Below are 23,668 nucleotides of genomic sequence, written 5' to 3'. Positions count from 1 at the left end.
AAACTTTTCTGCCTTTATTATAGACACAATGGGCCAAATACTAGAAGTGATGGCAAAAAAACAGGTACGGAAACTGAGACTTGGAGTGAAATTTACGTATGTCCATAAGTACAAGACTCCGTACTTTTACCCGAAGGATCTGGATTACGTGCTAACAGTGCCCTGCAAGCAGCGGGAGAAAAACTATGATAGCTTTGATGAGAACTTTACAGGTTTCATGCCAATATGTCCTCCGCAGTCGTACAAATGTTAGATGGTAGACATGTGCTTAGTTTATTAGATACGTGTAGAAGATTTTTTAATTTATACAATTGAAAGTTGTGATGTAGAGCAGTTTAGATTGTAGAAATTTGGATGTAAAAATACAATAGATCCTACCTAGTTGCGGAAAGTGAGCATGTAGCTGCACTGTGTATCTAATTAACTACTTAATATTTATTTTAGATTTACCGATTTGGAACTTCGACGGCAGTTCTACCGGACAAGCGGACGGACACAACTCGGACACGTTCCTGGTGGCGCGAGCCATTTACAAGGATCCCTTCCGCAGAGGAAACCACATCCTCGTTATGTGTGATACCTACAAATATAACATGGAACCCACAGGTTAGTTGTTATACGAAGGTTCATAGAGTTAGAATCACATTTATTTATCAGCAATAATTAGATTCATTATGAACGCAAAAAAGAACAAATACTTAAGGTATTATCTAACTATGCCGCTGTACACGTCTATATAAAATTTACTTTTTAATACAATTTAAGTATCTAATAAAGACCTACTTAATGTTAAAATTAAAGGAAAAGAAACATTTTATCCTGAAAGTGCATCTGTATTTGGTACTTACAAGACAATTTGGGACTGTGATTTGCGGTGTTGATGGAAAATAGGAATGAAACCCATCAATGAAACCTACCGAATTTAGAAAAACGTATTGATTTTGAAGTTTAAAAAAATATTTTTATCGTAGAGAGCAACCACCGCCTGAAGTGCCAGGAAGCGTCAGATCAGTGCAAAGACGAGGAGCCGTGGTTCGGCATCGAGCAGGAGTACATTCTTCTGGACGCAGACCTGCGGCCCTTCGGGTGGCCCCCGGGCGGTTTCCCCCCGCCACAGGGTCCCTACTACTGCGGCGTCGGAGCAAACAAGGTGTTTGCCAGAGATCTCGTTGAGGCACACTACAGGTAAATAACGAACTTAACTTCATTGCCACACCTACTTAGTTATTAATCAACTCTACTTATAATCCAACTATGGTGACCGACAACCCATCGACTATTTATAATTACAATAGTACTGGGCATAATCTCTTGCGTCTTTTACGATGCAATTGCGATTGGCGGCTTATCATCCTTTTATATCCCCAGTCCAGTAGAGTCCAACTTTAAAAATATTCTTAAAATTAAAGCGCATATAAAATATATGGGAGGACTTGAGATGTACTTACATGTCTGTTGCTCCTCAGATGTTGCCTGTTTGCTGGCGTCCCTATCTCCGGCACCAACGCAGAGGTGATGCCCTCACAGTGGGAGTTCCAAGTGGGGCCTAGCGTGGGCGTGACGGCGGGAGACGACCTCTGGATCGCTCGCTACATCCTGCACAGGCTAGCTGAGGAGTACGGCGTGATCGTCACCTTCGACCCCAAACCAGTCCAAGACTGGAACGGCTCCGGGGCCCACACCAACTTCTCTACCAAGAAGATGAGGGAGGAGAACGGTATTATGTACGTATTGTTTTATTTATGAGATACAAATGTATTTTCGAAGGCACTCATTTGCTCTAATGTCCTAACCTAACCTGTAATAGTCTGGTTTCCCTTCGGCTTGAAAGGTTAGATGGCAATTGCTTCTGTAAAAAATAAGACCTATAAAATTCTACAGCAGGGCTATTATATTTTGTCGCAATCGATAACTTTGTTTTTTTCTCTAACATGCATGGCACGTGATTTTGTTCATATTTTCACAGAACGACATGACTTATTTGGGTTCACATATTAGCACTAATCCACAAAACGACATAATTATTTCGTCAGAATCGATAAAATGACCGTGACATAATTTTATCACGTTGCTCATGTTAGCCCTATAGGTTAGGTAAGTGTCCCCATGAAATATGAGACAAATGCTAGGGTGATAATTGTTTGTACCTATTACATTACATCGGCACGCAATATCCGCTTCGTGGCCACGCGCCTTCATAGTTTTCCTTATGGATACAAAGCATTACAAGGTGATCCTATCACATCATTTATGTATAATTCGTTTTGCAGTGAAATCGAGAAGGCAATAGACAAGTTGTCGAAGGTGCACATGAAACACATCAAGGTGTACGATCCTCGCGGAGGCAAGGACAACGAGAGAAGGTTGACCGGTCTCCATGAAACTGCCAGTATTAATGACTTTAGCGCAGGTTAGTTACTTATTTAAATATTATATTTCCGAATTATTAACATGAGACTTCCATAAACTATGATCGTCTCCTGTGAAAGGAAAAATTTTATTCATCGCAATTTTCCCGACCTGAAAGTATTCAGCGCGATTATGTTTGAACAGAATGACTGGGTATATTTGCGTGACATAGGTATGTTCGCAAAATGCTTAGAGGCGATTTATTTAAATTAAAGATAATCTTTGTTACAGGTGTCGCGAATCGCGGCAGCAGCATCAGAATACCTCGCACAGTCGCCGAGGAGAAGAAGGGCTACTTGGAGGACCGCAGGCCAGCGTCCAACTGCGACCCGTACGCCGTCTGCAACGCGCTCATGCGCACTTGCATACTAAACGAATAAACTCGGCGTGCACTCAGGCATTCCCCTCCCGTGTCAGCTAAACCACTCCGTCTACCAGGCCAAGTGGCTCAAGCCACAAGCAGAAAACAAAGGAGCAACTAGCCCCACTCTGCACCCCACTTTTATAATTATACAGTCTGCGTCTTGCATTTTACAGGGCCAAAGAAGTAGTCTATATCAAATAGGCCTAGATGAATCTTTTTATTTCTTTATAATGGCAGCATAATTTATTCTAAGCGGACACGTGATAGAGGTAGATTATAATGGACCACATAAGATATTATAAAATAACATAGATCATATTTTTACGAATATTATGTGATATTTAAAAAGTAATTGTCATTTTTTATGTTTATTGTTTATACTTATACTAATAACCACATATCATTTTAACCTAACCACTTCAAAGAAATTAGCCAAGCTAATACGTTCAAGTACGATTGACAACTTCCACTTGGCTGTAGTTGTATCAAAAGTTCGCCTCATTTGGACATAATACAATGTTTAGCTACCTGTAATTGTCACAAAATATTCTATAGGTTAGTTCTATAAGGTACTAAACATAATAATATTCCATCTAATAAAATTGTATGGTAAGATAATGAGCCTATATATAATAAACGCACATAAAATAAATACCACGAGAGTACTACAAGCAAAGCACAAGATTATCGTGTCGTGTTTAAACTATGTTATACGTATATCTTGTTTAAATATTATTTACTTTGCATGCTTCGAATCGCGAATGATTTGACAAATTTTATGTTGTTTATGAATATGTTAAAACCATATAAAATGAAATGTTATAAAAAATAAATGATACTTTGTTGTATTTGAGGTCGTTTTCTTTCTCATCCAGTGAAACACTTATGTTATATTAATTCTTTATTTATAACATATTATTTCCTTAAACGACATATCTTTTAAAGAGGTAAGACTTTCTAGATTTTTGTTTAGTTATTTTTTTAACATTTTAAATCATTGAAATCACGTAACAAAAACACCTAAGTATAATAAGTATTTAATACAAGCTACGGGTCAGTCAGCTAATAGGCTGAATCTGCTGGATGGATTAGACACCTTCAAGAATTACGTACTTTGAAAATAATTATAAAATATTATTGCTATTTGGTGTTATGTAAGTTCTAACATAGAGCTTGCGGTGAGACCTCCTTGCTGTATTATTTGTAATCAATAAAAGGCATTTGATGGTATAAGGCCTTTTTGAGAGTAATTCATTTATTGATAAAGTAATCATTATTATTTTCTTGTACAATTTTTTCAAATCATTGCTAATCATTCATAAGATTTTTTACAAACTTTTAAACTGTCAAAAGTGCAGGTCTCCCAGAATCTCATGGCAAACAAAAGTAAATAACATACATTTGCAACATTCCTTATAACATTTAAAAGTTCGATAAACAGGAAATTAATTGATTTTCAATTTGAGAGTAGCATGTTCGTTGTTTTAGTTAACAGGGTGTCAACTAAATGTTAAAACTACTTTTTTTTGACGTGACTTATTGTAGATTTGCCGCAGATGGTATTAACTACTTGGCCGGACAAATGGGGAGCGCTGAAGGCTCTCACCCGGCACTTTAAAACTAGTGCAAATCTACAATAAGTGCAACAAAAAACGTTAAATGGAGATCATTGATTTCCGACCCGCGAGCAATAAATATAATATATGTCGAAGCTACCGACACCTAACTTGTATTAAAAATCTTGATTATTCATACATTTTGGTAAAAATAAATATATTCGCTGTCAAAAAAGTGATATGCGTAATATAAAGAACGTAGCGCCAAACGTCTATGGCCATTATTTCCACTTATATTGGATTCTCTGTTTGTTTGGGTTCAAATGTCAGCCAGCGAAATAAAATGCCTCTCAAAGTTCTTGGTAGCATTTTTACTGTGACACTAAAGGGCCCCATATACAGTACGATTTGTCCGATCCGTCGCTACAGACCTCTATTCTCAGTAGTTCCTTTAGCAGTTCCTCTGAAGGAACTACTGAGCAAAGACTGATCGAAATGACGAATCGATAGTGTATATCAAGATCGTTAACGATTTACTTCATCGAAGACGATATCGGAAATCGCAACAAAAACCCATGCAATCATGAATATCGTAACGATGAATCAATAATTTTAGATACGTGGGTTCCGTCATTCTCATATAATTATGCCTCTTCTGGATGGAACCTTAATTCCTTTAAAATATTTAGATGCGAATACTGGTTTTGCTTTAATAGCCATTTCTTAACCCACATTTTTCTAGGCCTTCTTTTTTTTTGTTTTGTAGCCGAATCAAAGTTACCGCCACATAGGTAAGGAAAAGAAGTTAATTTTCCTTTATTAGGCACGTATTGAATTATTAGAACACGTGTTTATACTTCAGTTTCAAATAAATAAATGATCGATCGTTACGACCAATCGTTTCGTGTATGAGCGTCATTTGCGATGCGATCAATCGTCACGATTTTCATCAAATCGTACAGACGAATCGTACCGCATATGGGATCGTCTTTGATCATTACTTGGACGTTTCATATAAAATGAGGATTCTTCTGTGTGCAAAAAAGGCGTATTATAAAGGATAGTTAGAAGAACATTTACTACTGTGTGTAGTTCTATACAAACTCCATAGAAAGAGGATAAAAACTATCTAGTTCTCCCATCCGGGCTAACCTGCGCAACGTGATAAAATTTTGTCAGTCTTTTTATCGATTTTGACGTTATATGTCGTTTTATCGTTTGGTGTTAACAATGCAAACAAAAAAAGTCATGTCGCTCTGCCAAAATACCACAACATGATATATTGTCGAACGCTAACATGTTACCATATTTATATCAGATTCTGTGGACTTTTGACACATCAACGTAATATGTCCATACTGTCAGTTTTATTTTGAGAAAAAATGAGCTTGGATTACAGGCTTTTAGCTTAAATTGATGTGGATTTTACAAAGGGTTCAAAACGTATGTATGTTGCCATATACAAAAAATAAAAAATAGCTACATCGGTTTCTCGATGTGATAAACTTTTATCGTGATGGTAATTTATTTGAGCGTGACACGCATGTTAGGTAAAATGACAAACTTATCGATTTCGACAAAACTTTTCTTGATCGATAATTTTATCACGTTGCGCATTTTAGAAGGACAGTTGTAAATTTTGACAGTTCGCCATACTATTTGAGTAAACAAACATATTGTTTATCCTTCAGACGGAGTACACTCCACGTTGCTCCACATTTTATAGCAATTTATCACGAATTTTAGATGGGAACTGTCAAAATTGAGGAACACTCAACAGTGCTGCCACCTACATTTCAGCTTCTAGTTTTTATCCTCATTTGATTAGTTTATCCGCTCGCCTCTTACCCCAGTGTTGCTTGGTAAGCTTTTACCGTCGACATTTGCCATGAGATTCACGTACACCTACACCACTTTTTAAATAAACACCACTAAACAGCATAAATAAGTACTTTAAATACCATATTAGTGATCTTAATTTCAAAACTCTACTTTTACAACCTGTCGAAATGTGTGATGTCATTTAAACTATTGTTACGTACTGCAACCATAGCGGTTATACAGTGTTACAAGATCTCACATCACAGCGCCACATTCACCTGTAACATATCTTTGTCAAATAATAACTTCCTTTTAGATCTTTAATATAATATTGACTTACTTACCACATGTATAAATAATTTAAATGACATTCCCATTCTGCGTTCGGTTATTCTGTTACACGTACCTACTGCTCATATAGCGGTACACCAATTAGTGAACATAGTAACTATACATATATTACAAAGCTACACGATATATTCAGGTGTTTTTCAAATATTGGGTATTATGTATACACACAATTATTTCTAAAATGGTATTTATTAAAATATATTTCTAATTGTAAGCAAGACACTGCTTATTCATTGCTTTCCAGTTAAAATCTTGGCAGTAAGAAGTAAAATGAATATCACTGTAATAAACAGTGCTTAATAATACGATATTCAAGATCGCCATTCCGTTTTTATAATTTCATTTTGTAATTACAATTATAATAAAAATAAGGCAAATATTTTTTATTAATGCTAAGCTACATTTCAACAAAAGGAAATCAAAACTTGCGAATAAAGTATCTACTGTCTGACTGCAGTGGTATGCACCAACTACTCTAAACAACCTACAATTTGTTTGTAAAATAAATTAATTAATTCGATTTACCTCGAGAACGATTAGTATTCATCAATTCACATATTGACACATATAAATTAAATAAGGTTTATTGCTTACAGTGTAATTAATTTGATCATGAGAATTGGGAATTTGAGATACACAAGTCTCCTTCCAAAGTGTATGGTTAGTCTTTATACACTAGATAGTATCTGAGATGTATGTTGTAACAATAATACACATAGTCAGAGATTAAAAGAATATCATAAAATGTTCCATACAGCTTATCATCGAGAACATGTCGTAGAAGTCGAAAGGGCCCTATTCTGTTTTTAAACAGTTTATATTCTTATGACATCAATACCCAAAAGTAGCTGCAAGTTGTCTTCCTACGACTTGTAATGCTGCCTACCCCGATAGAAATTACGGGCGACCGTTTATACATAGATTTTTGACGGACAAACAAATCAATTGAATGTAATTCTTATCTCTGAATGAATTAAAACTGTTATTATAAAATCATACAATTAAAACTGATATGTTACCGTAATGATACCTTTATGCCCAGCGATTGTGTATGTATTTACCCACAGCAGTGATGAAATAGTTAATTATTTTGCTGTTTATGTGCAAGCTGCCTGCAAGACAATCTTGGTAATATAAATGAATAGATGCTTTATCAAACATTTTATCAAACTATCCTATTGTTAATTGTAAAACTGTAAAGTGAACTCGATCTCTAATTTTATTTTATTAAGAATATTAGTCATTATATTAGCATTGACTTGGTGATTTATATCTATACTATACAGAAATGAGGTGTTTTAACTAGCGTTTGCTACACACTTATTTCTCTGGCGTATAAATTAGCTTGTACGAAATGAATCATTCCTAGAAGATTTTCAACTACTATCTAGAGGTACAATCGAGAAGCATTAAACTCACAGTTAAATAATTCAAGTAGACAAAAACAAGTATTGGCTTGGAAACACGTCAGTTAGTTACTCCTGTACCTAAGTATATGTAGACTGAGTGTTAGGCTGACAGTCAGTCGACTTAGATACTCCCTGAACACTGATCACGTAAATAGTTAATATATTACAAATATTGTTTCATTTCTGCGAGTTACATTTATACACCGATTCACAGTAAGATTATTGTAAGACTATATGTGAGGAAAAATTTTTTTTGCTTAACAATACTATTAAGGCTCTTACTTTAAGAATATTCTGAATTTCTTTGCGATTTATTCAAGCCAATTATAAATGAATGACGTCCGATCCCCTTCAGAGCTTACGTTCCGTGTATGAGGCAAAACCTCCCGATAGTGATAAATTTATGTTTACTCACAATGATAATACTTAAAAAACATTAACCTTCATAACCATGGCGGATAAATATTGCAAAACAATCGTATTAACATTTATTTTTATTACAAGCTGAAATAAAGTACCTTGATCACGTTATTTATAAAACAATAGCAATAATGTACATACCATCCTAAAATTTAAAACAATATTTACTGAAGCGATAAAAATTTTAATAATCATTTTAATAATATAATAATAATTACACTAACATCAATATTTTTGTTTGTTTAAAAACAATTCATGTTGTTAATTTATAATAAAAAACGTAAATTATTATAATATTATACTACTAGGTCTAATAGGTAAAAACAAACAAACAATATATAAAACTCCTCATTATTACTATCTCGTATCATTGATGAATATAACATCGACGGTACAAATATGAATTTTCAGTTCCAAAATTTTAAGCTCGATAAATCATCGTTTTGTTACTGTGACGATAAAGTTCACGGCACTGAGTTGTAACTGCAGATATCACTTATATATGTAGATACTGGCACACACCACCCATATACTTTACTTATTGTACTAACACAGTGAACCCTGGGGAGCGGGCAGGGTCGGATGTGGCGGCGAGGGCGAGGATGCGGGCTACGAGGCGGCTCACTGGCGCAGGAGGCGGATGATGGCGGTGGCGGCGGCCAGCAGCAGCAGTGCCGCCAGCCAGTCCGCCAGCCTCCGCGCCAGGGGCTAGTCCCGCACTTGAGGATTTATCTCCTCAAAGAACTCCATTAGTTAATTGTCCGGACTACTCGTCAACGGCGGAGTGTCGCAGTCGCGTGACGTCCACCGCCCGCAGTTTTCGATCACGACATGAGCCAGGCCTTTGATCATTTCGTAAGGTTCTGGGTGCACCATAAGCTCTTTGAGCAACTTAAGGCCACCTTCAGCTTCCACCAAGCCGCAATACTTGTCCGCTGAAATATCAATTTTGCTTAATTACCAACACTGCTAGAAACCCAACTTTATTATTCCTAATTGGAAACTAGTTGTGAAAAAGCCAGAACAGTAGCTAATAGCTTGTCTACTTGAATCACATCTCAGCTAATCCAAAATCATAACGCACTTTGGAAAATATTACTCACGATACTGGGACTAGCGCCACCCTAAGTCATTACACGCCGTACATACTGGCATTAATTTTAAGATGCTGCTTGGCGGTTACGATTATTGACACTTGTCTAGTAACTGGTGGTATTAACCCTTCGGACTCCCAGGAAACAGTAGAATAGCAGCTTCATAACCTCTTGATCATGATGCGAGTATACCAACATTTCTGGATGTATACATAAGCTTATACATTAAGTTATACAAATTGGCGTGTGTTATAAAAGTGACAAGACAGTAAAAATGAAACGGAAAACAAAGCAAGCCGTAGCCTTAACCGGTCTAGTTACGGAAAGTGTAGCCATATTTCAGATGTTTCTTATTATTAAAAATCGATTCGTCGTGTCTGATGTGAGCTAACATTGAGCACACTTACAAAATAAATAATTAGATGTCACTGGCTTTCTAAAGTAAAAAGACAAAAGTAAGCTGTGGGGCCAGTTATTATAATTATTTTTCATGACTAGTACTGCCCGATTTCTGCTTGCAGGTTAGTTTTAGCAGGCATCACGACGGAATATAACTAGCCTTTTGAAGGCATGGCTTTTCCCGAAGGTATCGATAGAAGGTTGATATTAGAGCGACAAGGATCAACTATTCTTAAAAATCGATTCGTCGTGTCTGATGTGAGCTAACATTGAGCACACTTACAAAATAAATAATTAGATATCACTGGCTTTCTAAAGTAAAAAGACAAAAGAAAGCTGTGGGGCCAGTTATTATAATTATTTTTCATGACTAGTACTGCCCGATTTCTGCTTGCAGGTATCACGACGGAATATAACTAGCCTTTTGAAGGCATGGCTTTTCCCGAAGGTATCGATAGAAAGTTGATATTAGAGCGACAAGGATCTTTTCGCATGTGGCCATAATCCACGATTCTTGTCGACCTATACGTATATTTTTAAATACTTACGGTATACAGTGGTGAGATTGGCGAGCGCCCAGACAGCCCAGTGCTGGCACTGCGGCGTGTGGTGTGCGTGCAGGAGGCTCAGGATCGGCTTAAACGAGCGGTAGTTGATGTTCCTCTCCGCATGCAGGTCCCAGCGGTCGACGGCAGCCGCCACTCTTTCCAATACCTAAACAGACATATAAGCTATGTCAAAATTCAAATCCAAAATTCGACCTTAATCTTACGAGTAAAACGGGCCATATCTCCTAAACCGTAAATAGGTGATCATCCATGGAGGAATTTCTCGTTATGGATGTGGTTTTCATCATAGACCACAGCCTCTGCTCTAGGTATATATACAGCTCTTTTTAAGATGGACACACAGATAGATGGATATCGTTGATCTATTAGGAAATACGACTCCATTGTTACTAGACAATGACACTACCAACGTCAAAGTACAGATTGTCGGCAAACATTCGGTTAGTTAGACAGAGATAATAAATTCCGTCAAGTGTGAGTAGGACTCCCGCACCAAGATAGATGGTACGTGGGGGCCTGTTGTATTTCCTAATGTTTATAGTCCTAAAGTCGATTTTCCGAACTTTTAAAATTTTTAGGAAAATGTTCCTAATATTTAATTGTACTAATGTTCGATCATCCTAAATATTGATTATCCTACCGTAATACTTGTCCTAATATTCTTTAGTTCTAATATTAATGTCCCTAAAGTTTGAAATTCCGAATTTTTCATTCCCTATATGATCTATTTGACATATTTTGGTTAGTTGTGACCATCGAGGCCCGAAGGGCCGAGAGGCGGCGGTGAAGATTTGTTTCGTAACGACAGCAGTCACGGGTGCGAGCGAAGCGAGCACGGAAATTCGCGGCACCCCGACACTGTAGATATAGGTTACGAAGGCTGTATGGCAGGGGGCGAGCAAAGCGAGCCCCCTGCCATATAGCCGAGTGGGTTAGGTTACTTGTGACCATCGAGGCCCGAAGGGCCGAGAGGCGGCGGTGAAGGTTCTCTATTGTATTCCCTAAAATTTCTTATCCTACTTTTTATTTTCCTTCACATTTTATTTAGGACTATACATTTTAGGAATATAAACGATTGTAACTATGGACATTAGGGCTTACCATCATTAGGATGAAAAAAAATAGGGCAATGAACACTAGGAGTTAACAAAATTGGACTAGGATCATTAGGACATTCGATACTTAGGACTAAAATGTGAAGGAAAATAAAAAGTAGGATAAGAAATTTTAGGGAATACAATAGAGAACCCATAAAATATTTAAAAGACATTTCGACTTATTACCTACACTGCACTTGACTTTAATTAACACTCATTTCAATGATTACTCATACAGCACTCTGGTCTACGTAAGCAGAGACTGAGCCTTTGGGGTAAGCCCTAAAGATAAATAGGCGTGATATTTACAGATGTATATAGAAACATAGAATACTTCAAATACTTAACACAAACATCGTTTTAAATTATTGTATTTAAAAAATGCTACGACAAAATCATCCATCACAATGCTACAGTTTTAATTCGATCTCCTTACCGAAGTTCGATACCGTTAATATATTATTATGTTTGAAACTATTTTATACGACTACTACAAATAAATTATTCGAATTGATACCTTTATAAATAAATAAAGTCTTCTTTTAATCTCATTATTCAGACAAGGCACACGATTTAATTTTCAATTTTGCCAAATTAAAAAAAAATTGGCGATTTTATATTTCTGTAACAATTTTATAAATCAGTATTTATTAATTATTATTTTATCATTATTTAGAAGTGTGTCAGGATCGAAGCAAATGAAATTCTATAGTCCCTGCTTACCCAGGTGGAAAATAGGCGTGAGTTTATGTATGTGTATTTATTGCGAATACTTTTTTAGAGTTAGTGTCTTGTAGCCAATTCAAATTAAAGTAATAGCAAAATGGTCATGATCCTAGTAATTACTTAGAATTAGTAAGTACAAATTTATTTGTATGTTGTGCCTTACACTTGTCCAAATTTCATTATTTTTTATTTTAATTTATAGTTTACAGTATAACCATACAACTTTGACGTGTGTATATATTACCGTTTGTTCTATAGATCAAACACAATAAACTTATAAACCACGACAAAGTAAATTACTTTTGGTGACATTGATTGACAACGCGCAAACTGTGTTGAGTGCAATTCAATGCCGCTTAGATGAAAATAAAAAAAGAAAACAATAAAATGTTTCAATGCGGACTAAATTGATAAGACCTTAACCCAATCTCCCAGATAATAGTGTTACTATGTGCGCAATAAACCACTGTGACAGTTCATATTATATGCACCTCTGTAAGGTCATAGCTTAAAATAGATTTCCTTATTCAGGGCAGCAGATTTTTTTCTATCGGTTCTCTATTACATATCAATTTCATTTAATATATTTACGTTACTTTAACAACAACTTATTACAACATCACAAATTGACCGTTACTAACATAACAATGTAATACGGCCGGCAACATAATTTTACAGTATTCCAAAATTAATCTCAATGTGTAACAATATGCATCCAGACAAGGAGAGGGCAAACACCACTTATAAGGGATTGTCGCGGACTTACATTGGCTGGTATAATCGAGACACGCGTTAATTCGTGGATGTCGTGATTATTAACAAAACATAAGGTCTATACTTGCTCCACCTGCAGACGTCGCGAAAACGGGACATAAAAATAGCGACACACGCATCTACAGTTCAGTTTGAATTACTGGAGAAGTAACTTCGGAGCGAAAACCGAGCGATACCTGCGGCATTCAACGACTTCGGTAATACCTACGATTTGGAAGAACAGTTTCATGTGGAAACCTTGGTAGTGAATAATCCTTCGTAACCTGGCTCTCAGAAACTTATCAATCGTAAATCTTCACTAGCGCACGGGCAATGTCACTTAGTATATTATTTGTTGTTTCAAAATTCTACCGCTAACCAGTTCGTGGTTTATAACGAGTCTTCTACATTTAAGTTTTTTGTCATTAACAGTATTTTTCTCGTTAACCGTGCACGAAAAATAATAAATAATTGTACTGTATTCATGTGTTATGTCTGATTGTTGAAATTTTAGTTCTGTGCAATAAAGTATATTTGATTTGATTTGATTTGAAAAATATAATGTTTATTGCACCAGCCCGTGCTCCAATGAATAATCTTCTTTCACCCTAAGGTTGCCTGACAGAAATTGCTGTTTCGCAATAAGGCCGCCTATTGTGCTTATGTTTTATTCGTATGTTTATGTCCTTTATATATGTTGTTGTGCAATAAAGTATTATTGATTGATTGTAAAATACCGAGCACACTCGAACAACAATAACCCTGAAAACAGAGTTGGTGTGGTCGGTCATCGATCCACAACCCACACGACGGAAGAAGATGGATCTTCTGGGCACATGGTATAGTGAAAGTTTATAAAATACAGAAATAGAATACACAAAATGAGCACGTTAAGCAGATGGTGCCGGTTATTGTTTATTTAAGTATTAGTCTTCACATGAGTCTTCGGCGGCTCAACAGTAATCCTGACACTATACGAGAAAAATAAATGGAATACAAGAAAATTTACCGCATTCCGCGCCGGTTCGTCCACTGTCCACGCCGCAGGGCCGTCAGACGCCATGTGTGCTAGCACGCCCGCGGCGTTGTAGCTCACCTGGAAACATACACAAATCACATCACTATCAGACTGCAAGTACTACATCAGACTGTTTTTGAATTTCTGTATACAGCTAAATTGATGCCATGGGCAAAGATTGTGATGACACTTGCGCTGTTTGTCCAAAATAAAATAATAATATAAATCATCGCATGATGATCTCCACTTGCGTACCTCGATGCCATCGCTGGATGAGTCCAGTAGCTCATAGAAGACGGTGAGGAATAGTTTGTCCATCAGCTGAGGCCGGAGCTCTGCCACCTCCGCTACGTTACCCAGCAACCCCATCATGTTTCGTAAAAGCTCGTCTTTGTCGGGGAAAATCTAAAATAAAATAAATATAACATCACGACTATGTTCTATGTGTAATGTACCTGTCTGTGTCTGTGGTGTCCGGAAGTAATAAATGTTTCTTTCTTTCTTTCCCAATTGAATGAAACGAGCCTGATGAAGTTCGATGAATATTAGATGAACCTTGTCATGGTTTGTTAGTGCCCGCTAAAGCTCCAAAACTTGAGATACGTACAGAAACATTTTTCTCAGAAAGACTTTAGAACACGGTTCTATCATAGGGGATGTCGTGTTTAGTCAACCAGACCACAATAACATTTTTAACAAAAATCAATACTACTCACAAACTGGTTTCCTAAATGCAACCTCCTTTTAAATTCGAATTTAAAAAAGAAAATAGTAACTTTTAAAATAAAATCGTAATTTAATTTTTTCAGTTCATATTCTATGTTCTGCTAACTCTGTTAGTATGTGTAGTGTTAGTTTTGTTTTACGGCGATAATACAGATAATACTCTCAGCACCCAGCAGACAATTATCAGTTCGTGTCAGACGGCGGGGACTCATTGAAAGTAGCATTTCGATATACGGGTCCGGGCAGTGGCGTAAAATCAAAATTAGTCGATTATCAGTTATCACATTGGTCTAAAAGAAAGCTCGGTGAGGTGTGGATACTTAGTTCATCTTGCGATGGATGTTCCTCTGACTACCCCGATTGGGATATAGTCGTGAGCTTATGTTGTGTTAGGAAATATTGCAGTGTGTAAACAGAATATCGTGTGTGACGCTTGTACCTTGAGGCAAGCAAGGAAGTGTTCCATGCCACGGTTTTCGAGGAATCGCTGACAGTTCTGCGGTGTTTCATCGGTGACGTTCCACATGGTCGACCAGGCCACTTCCAGCACATCGTCGCACAGACGTCGCTCCAGCCGGTCCGAGATCAGATTTAACATTTTCTGCAACAACGTAACATGCCACAAATTTAAGTTAAAAAATTGAAACTATCTTTTTAAGAGTAAGGTAATAGATATTATACGAGTACATACACAGACTGGCAGAAATACACAAATACGGCTATTACCGGCTACTATGCCCATTGAACCCCAACATATTAGGTTCTGAACCAACAACTCCCTTCTGAGAGTATAACTATTTTATCTAGCAACTTAAGGCGGTGGTATGTGCATACTTTTGTTGTGAAGGAAAACATAGTCAAGATTCCAGTAGTGGAATTCTACGTAATGATTTTTATGTATAATGTATATTACGTATGTGTTTATTAAGACCAACAAAAGAAGACAAGACCCAACAAAAATAAACGGTTTCTTTAGTACATGTACTCGAGTAAATACTCATCATCAATTTAAGAGCCACGCTCTTGTCGGTGCAGCATTTTCCATGCTACTTTTTAGGGAAAAATAGGGCAGTGGTGGTAGTGGTGGAGTAAATACTGACGAGAAAATAATTATTATCGTTTACTTCAATATATCCTTTAATACTGATACACTTGTCATAAAAAAACCCATCAACTGTTATACAAAACCATGAATCCTATGCGAATAAATGATTTGAATGATTGATTGATTGATTGATTGAAGAACGAATGAATTTCGGAGATAACAAAGTTATTACGCTTAGTTTATTTGCAAAACTATAAGAGCAAATGTACTACAATTTGTTACAGCTATCGCAACTGAACACACTTCAGCACTGACTGACACACTGGTAAAATAATGGTCTTAGCTCCCATTCCGATCAGCTAAGCAAACTACAAATTTGAACGAGATATAAGTTACTGTGTTCTTTACACTGAAATAGTAATTTATATCTGTATGATTAACTAACGAATCTAGTTAATAATAGTTCTAAAATGCATTTAGAATGCACTAAGAATCAAATCGTTTCATGATTTGTTTACTTAAACTAGATCGTTATATAAGTGAAATTTGTTATATACGTATACTTAAATGTGTGCGTTACCCCAACAAGAAAGTATCTCCTAGAGTTATATGAGTAGAACGTATAGTTGGTGCCTTATCTGCTGTAAATGTGCCCCCACATAAAAAATGTGTGCCCCCTGTCGTTTCGAAAAAAAATCGAAAAAACGATTCTTGCTGGGGTAACGTTTTTCTAGCAGGAAAATTCTAAACGAATGATCGGAGAGAGAAAAACTGTGCATGGCCAGATAGCTTATATGTGTGCCAAAATGTGCCCCCAAAAATAAAATCTGTGCCCCTTCAGATTTTCGAGATATTGCATTTCCTGCTGGAGTAACGTTTTGATGAATAGTATATCTCTAAAACCATTGCATGTGCCCCTGTAGAATAAACATACGCGAGTAGCTCTTAATGTGTGCCCCTTTGTGCCCCAATTAGATTTTAGAAAATATTTATAGTTTTCAAGTTATCGCGGTTTTATGAAAACCCGAAAAAACATCGCAGCGCCTAAATGAGACAAGGCATAACTTCGCTGAAAACTGTATTCGGTCTTTCTTGACGCTAATAATAACCATACAAAGTTTCCAAAATGTTCATGCATGCGTTTTTGAATAATCTTGCTAAAAGTAAAAACGATGGTGTCATAACTTTGACGGCAAAATACAAGGAACTGGCACAATCCCAGATGTGTAGGTGTAAACCAAAATCTTGTGCCTTTAGTCAAAAATATATGGTGAAAATATTGAGCTTCAAATGTTACGCATTAAGTAAATATAAACAAAAAACCAAAATATGTAAACAACGGCTGGTTATCCGACCAAATCTGAATGACTACTAAAAAGCGACGGATTCATACATATCGATGACCTTCTTTACTTTACTCACTAACCGGTTCACACGTGTTGTGCCTGAGTACACTGAAGTAGAAAAGTAATAACTAATAAAATAAAGTTGTTATTGGATTATATTTTAATAGCTGTTTCTATGACCTTACACATGATTAAGTACATTTATAAGAGCCATTTTCAAATAAAATGTACATGTGACTAACATGCTCAAAATCGTGACCAAACTGTTTTGTGACATACCTGTATTTTTATACTAATGTAAGTCACATTTATTGTAAAGCAGAGTTAAAACTATGTTTCATTTATATAGTCACAAGGTGCATTTAATATATTTTTTAATTAGCCCTCAAAACTTTTGAACGCGACTGTAAGGACAACAGCTTAGGTATAATACGTCCAATAAAGAAGGTCCTCGTTAAGTATGAATCCGTCGCTTTTTAGTAGTCATTCAGATTTGGTCGGATAACCAGCCGTTGTTTACATATTTTGGTTTTTTGTTTATATTTACTTAATGCGTAACATTTGAAGCTCAATATTTTCACCATATATTTTTGACTAAAGGCACAAGATTTTGGTTTACACCTACACATCTGGGATTGTGCCAGTTCCTTGTATTTTGCCGTCAAAGTTATGACACCATCGTTTTTACTTTTAGCAAGATTATTCAAAAACGCATGCATGAACATTTTGGAAACTTTGTATGGTTATTATTAGCGTCAAGAAAGACCGAATACAGTTTTCAGCGAAGTTATGCCTTGTCTCATTTAGGCGCTGCGATGTTTTTTCGGGTTTTCATAAAACCGCGATAACTTGAAAACTATAAATATTTTCTAAAATCTAATTGGGGCACAAAGGGGCACACATTAAGAGCTACTCGCGTATGTTTATTCTACAGGGGCACATGCAATGGTTTTAGAGATATACTATTCATCAAAACGTTACTCCAGCAGGAAATGCAATATCTCGAAAATCTGAAGGGGCACAGATTTTATTTTTGGGGGCACATTTTGGCACACATATAAGCTATCTGGCCATGCACAGTTTTTCTCTCTCCGATCATTCGTTTAGAATTTTCCTGCTAGAAAAACGTTACCCCAGCAAGAATCGTTTTTTCGATTTTTTTTCGAAACGACAGGGGGCACACATTTTTTATGTGGGGGCACATTTACAGCAGATAAGGCACCAACTATACGTTCTACTCATATAACTCTAGGAGATACTTTCTTGTTGGGGTAACGCACACTACTTAAATGTAGCTGACGCGGCATGGGTGAATATACGTACTATAACCACCTCTGCCTATCACTTTAGAGACACGGGCGCGATGCTATGTTATGTTATACTTTCGCATGCCATCCCTAACCGAATAGGACAGCCATAAGTAATAAGCAGCCACTTTTGAAATGAAATCCTAACATGAATATGATGAACAGTATGGTGACAGGATAATAGACGATTATGTTGGAAAGGGCATAATCCCTCTGTCGGTTCAACAACCTGCCCGGAAACATAAACAACTGAACGGCATCTATGTTTTTATATGCCAGCAGAGGAGTGAAATAGAATAGTAAATCGATTAAAAAGACCGGTGTTCCTGTGTCCCCATTTCGTACAAAGTAAATGCAAATCTAATTAATGTCCCTACTTATGTCACTGACGTAAGTTGAATTTAGCGCAACTGTAATTTGAGAAACACTTTCGTAGTAATTATGCTCTTATATACATACATAAATATGATCCATAATGGGATGGGCCGAGTCAAAAGTAATTACAAGACAACTTTCAGTCACTCCTGATATAAAGTCCCAAGAGGGATGACTTTACAAAAGTGGTTTATTTTATAAATTGAAATCAACGGCCAAAGCTAATATTATCCAATCTTAAGTAACTGCCATAGTCACCACTTGACGTAGACTCTTTAAACTTGCAAGCAATCGTGACTACCTACAAATTCATTAGTCATCATCTCCCTAGCATTATCCCGTTTTTCACAGGGTCCGCTTATGCATTGAAAATACATTTCTCGGAATTCTGGGTTTCCTCACGATGATTTCCTTCACCGCTGAGCACAAAAAACAAATTTACTACAAATTCATTCGTAATGGTAACACATTACAAATTCAATTATACACAATTCGCTATATTCGCTAGTGGCACCCTTTCTGTTTCTACAAGTGGCTATTTGAGTATTGATTTGAGAAGTATTCACATTAAAACACATTTCACTTAGCAATGACTATATTTTGATCTTTTCATTTTTAAAATAATAAACTAACGCGACAGAGTCAGGGGTAATATGCAATAAAGCAAAGTAATGAGGCTGTTCAGCTCCCACTACTGGGCATGATCCCTACATTCATCATAGTTTATGATCCGTAGTGGATGAGTCCTGTGCATATAAAAGCAGAAAATCTATTTTTTGTTTAGTAGCCTCTTAAAGATCTCTAAAGGTTAATCAAACGACTGCAATATCCAGTTGTATCCCGGCATAAAAGCTGAAGCACACAGTTGCTCAAAAATAAATATAATAATATTACTAAATGATAGTCGTGTATGATGCGCGCCTTACAAAACTTCTTAATGGTTTTAAAATCAAATGCAAGATACCTATTCTTAATCTGTTAAGATTATATACTTTCACATATTTTATTATGTAAGTATTATAACAAGAAATTCCAATGTGGTGACTCTTTCAATGCAATTGTACAATGATAAACTATTTTGTAGTTGGCATGAAATTCACGTCGGCGGCGGTCGCGAGACCTTGATGGCAGTTAGTTTAGTTGTTGCGCATGTCCATATATAAATTCAGGCCCGTGATCCCAATGTGGTCTTCTTCTGTCGTGTGGGTTGTGAGGTGGTTTTCCAACCTCAGCAACGCTGGTGTCAAGGTTATTATTGCGCCCCCAAAGGCCCCTGACATGGCTCATGTAACGAATATGTACTTACATCAGTAAGTAGTAACAGGGACCAACGGCTTAACATGCCATAATGTACAAAAATCATTAAAATGAACTCATTTTTATGCAAAGCAAGGTATAATCTTATTTAGTCTTTCGCTATTTGCAGCCTTGTACTAATTTCAGACACTGCTCCTCTTTCTAAAATAACTTTACAAACGAATATTTTGATATTTCTTGTCACAAGTCACATCCATATGGAATTTGTCAATGTTTTAAGTCAGTCCTGCAGTACAAGTAGTTAAAGTTAAGCTGCATTCAGACATGTTAATATTACTCCTTATAAGCCGGTATAAAAAAAACCGTTTACACATATTTTATTATAACATAATATTAATCATAACATCGTATGTGATCTTTATGCACTTGCAAGAATATGTTTATATTTTTTATTTACACAAGTTGATTATTATTCTTAGATACATAGTCTTAATATACATACATAAACTTTTGTTCATAATCCCTAATGGGATAGGCCAAACCACAAGTATAATCAGGAAACAACTTGAAGACAGTTTTGATATGATGTCCTAAGATGGATTATGATGAACCATATGGTAATATATGAGCAGCTTATTGTCCATATAATATTGGAGTGGATACAATCCACTATTTAGTCGCCTGTTATAACATACGCGTATTGGAAAACAGAAAATAGTCATAATGTAATAAAATTTGTGACTTTTTAATAACTTAATATCTTCCGGAATATATTGCGGAAGCAATATATGAATATTTTCTTTTTGAAAATAACACATGTATTCAGCACTAGTTGTTCTATAATAGCAGGACAAATCAATGCAGGTGATTATCACACATTATTTTTCATGGAAATAATAAATCACTTTGCAGCAATCATTGACATAATAATATCAAAGTGATTGTTAAACTTGTCAAAAAATATAATCAATAATGACAAACAGTTGTGTAATAATGCGCGTTTTCAACAAGTCCACAATCGCAAGCACAATATGCTATGTACTGTATCGCACTTATGGCCACATGATGTTTGCGTCAATAATAATAAAATAATAATAAAATAATATATTTTTTTCAATACTCACCCCAATAGCACCATGGTTTCCTAAAAAGCGTTTCTGTTTGCCGTCAACCTGGCAGGCTAAGGAGTTAAGCAGGTATATAGCAATCCTTTGAACGAAACCTTCTTGATTTACATCAGCCACGCCATTCAGAAGAATCTGTACGACGCGTTCATACTCGAACAACTGTAACAATAAAATAATTATTTACATAATATCATATTTTATAAACAATGTAATATCTAATGAAAATGTACATAATTGAAACTGCCAACACTATTTTGAGTAATAAGGACATTAGCACGCCTAATTAAAAAGCATTTAAAAATTCATTCAAAAACCATTTTATAATAGAATTGTATTGTGTGGTTTCTTATAATAGATGTATGACAACAATTGGTAAAAGGTATAAATGTCATTAAAAACAATACTTACAACATCAGTGGGTATCTTGAACTGACAGATTGTGAGGCATCCATTGCGCATCATTGTATCGTCACCTAGGTGAGCTTCCATGCCATCCAACAATGCAGTAATTATGCGCCTCTTAAGCTTTATTCCTATACGAGCCTTCTCTCTCCCCTTCACAATGTAGAATAGGGTAGCACTAATGAACACAAACAATGATTATTAGTAATTGCATGTATGTATGGTGCCGATTCAGACATAAACCAATTTAATTTTCATGTAGTTTGACAGTTGTAAACTAGCTCTATCTGTTTTTTGAAGTTGATGTAAGAGAAGGATGGTACTATATTTAGAAAGCCAGACTAAAATTAGATGTATTATATGCAAGATTCAGCATTAATTGTATTTATTAGGCCCATCTTTTCAAATAACATGGCCATCATCAATTAAGAATTCATTTTATAGTATTATTATATTATCATAACTTTGACATGATAGAAATATATTTTTATAAATAGATTTACCTTCCTGAAATCTGGATGTGTTTTTCAGACACATGTTGGTCCATAGCATCCAGCACAACAGACAAGGCTCTACCCACATAGGCATTATTTTCATAGCGAAACAAATAATAGAGGTCGTTGAGGACACGAGTGAGCATTACAGGTCTCTCCATATATGCCACAGCTGCAATTAAGATTTGCTCCTCATTGGCGTCTCCAGATATCTAGAAATGCACAAATTTGTAAAATCACGCTGTGGGGTACTCACCCACATACAAAAAGACAAAAATATAATTCATGTAAAAAACTAATAACTTACAACTTTAGCAGGGATATCATGCCTCTTACAAGCACCATGGTGGGTACCATATAGACCAAGAAATTCCAGTGGCTTGTTCACACGGCTCACTAATCCTGGTATGTCACAGCGGGCTTGTGTTTCTATTCCATTAGAATTTCCTACAGTTTTCATAGTTGAAACTGCCGCTGCTCCTGATCCAGCTAAGTTTGTCCCCGAAATATCTAAAGACTCCAATAGGGGCAAGCTTGTTACCAGTTTTGACAAGACATCATTTGGGTTAAAATATTTTCCATGTCTTTCATTAGATTGTGAGATATCCAGGTGCCTCAATGACTGAAGGCTAGCTATCCAATCTACAACGTCTCTTGCCCAATGCACACTGTGCAGGATAAGAGATTTTAGGTCCTTTAATTCATTTACAGCCCAGATGGAACCAGCAGATGTGCACTCAGAAAGGTCTAAGTGTGTGAGGTGCGTCAAGGGCTTCAGTAATAGTAAAGGGAAAATAGATAACCCTCGACGATGAATAGTGAGCCTTCTCAAATTTGGGGCGTCAATTATATACCCTCGCTGTCTGAACAAATTTTCATCCTGTGATAGTACATAAGTTAGTGGACCAAACTTAAGAGAGACTAGATTTTGGCTGTTGCTGTTAATAGCATCTAGCGACGCCGGAGACAGATACTCGCACTGTACGAGCTCCAACTCGTAAGGTCTGTGCTCTAGAAAGCAACGCAGACCCTCATCCGTGATGCGGGAGTTCCGCAGCCGCACCGAGTAAAGGCGCGTACGCAATCTGTCGCGAAACAGATTCGCGATGTTATCGCTTACGCGATTATTCTTCTGGTAAGCTAGTAGAAATTTCTCACATATTTCAGCTGGCAATATGACATCGTCTTTGAATTTACGCCAACGACGGACGGGGTCTAATTTCGTAACAGTATTCAAATTATTGACAATGAACTCCAAGCTTATATCAAACAAACTGTCCGGAGAACTATCGTACAAAGAAAATACTGCCCTATCGGACGACATTCTCAATCGCGCACTTTCTGTTCTAGTCGTTGGGAAATCAAAGGCTCGTTATGATATGATTTCCTTGGCACTACTGTTGCACGTGCGTCACATTATTGGTACCGTTGATTAATCCATTTTGTAGATATCACAATAAATTCTTGATAGGCATTGAAACTACTACGTAAATAGCGAAAGAACATGAAATACGGAAGCAAATATTTCACATTTCACACACAACGCAACGAAATGACAGTAAATGAATTTGTTTTTTTAATTCTTGCCTTAGACAAAGCAAAG

The 23,668-nt window shown here is 36.3% G+C and overlaps 2 protein-coding genes across 3 annotated transcripts in view; one reads left to right on the top strand and one right to left on the bottom strand.

The window, feature by feature from the left end:
- The window catches only part of LOC126379808 (glutamine synthetase 2 cytoplasmic), a 21,602-nt gene extending 17,981 nt beyond the window's left edge, over window positions 1-3,621 (top strand). For both annotated transcript variants that reach the window (XM_050028720.1, XM_050028721.1), the window contains 5 exons: window positions 445-606; window positions 972-1,185; window positions 1,467-1,724; window positions 2,271-2,410; window positions 2,641-3,621. In XM_050028720.1, coding sequence (XP_049884677.1) covers window positions 445-606; window positions 972-1,185; window positions 1,467-1,724; window positions 2,271-2,410; window positions 2,641-2,789 — 923 coding nt within the window. In that variant the 3' untranslated portion in view covers window positions 2,790-3,621. The remainder of the gene's footprint in view (window positions 1-444; window positions 607-971; window positions 1,186-1,466; window positions 1,725-2,270; window positions 2,411-2,640) is intronic.
- Window positions 3,190-23,668, bottom strand: LOC126379794 (protein zer-1 homolog). The gene is made up of 9 exons (XM_050028681.1): window positions 22,373-23,668; window positions 22,075-22,277; window positions 21,578-21,749; window positions 21,167-21,328; window positions 15,152-15,313; window positions 14,242-14,391; window positions 13,978-14,064; window positions 10,372-10,537; window positions 3,190-9,265 (listed from the first exon to the last, which is right to left on the bottom strand). The coding sequence occupies exons 1-9, from the start codon at window positions 23,387-23,389 to the stop codon at window positions 9,084-9,086; spliced, it is 2,301 nt and encodes a 766-aa protein (XP_049884638.1). The 5' UTR covers window positions 23,390-23,668; the 3' UTR covers window positions 3,190-9,083.

This window comes from Pectinophora gossypiella, chromosome Z (assembly GCF_024362695.1).
Source record: "Pectinophora gossypiella chromosome Z, ilPecGoss1.1, whole genome shotgun sequence".
NCBI lineage: Eukaryota > Metazoa > Arthropoda > Insecta > Lepidoptera > Gelechiidae > Pectinophora > Pectinophora gossypiella.
The sequence above is the reverse complement of the archived record's forward strand: the minus strand, read 5'-3'. Positions and strand labels throughout refer to the sequence as shown.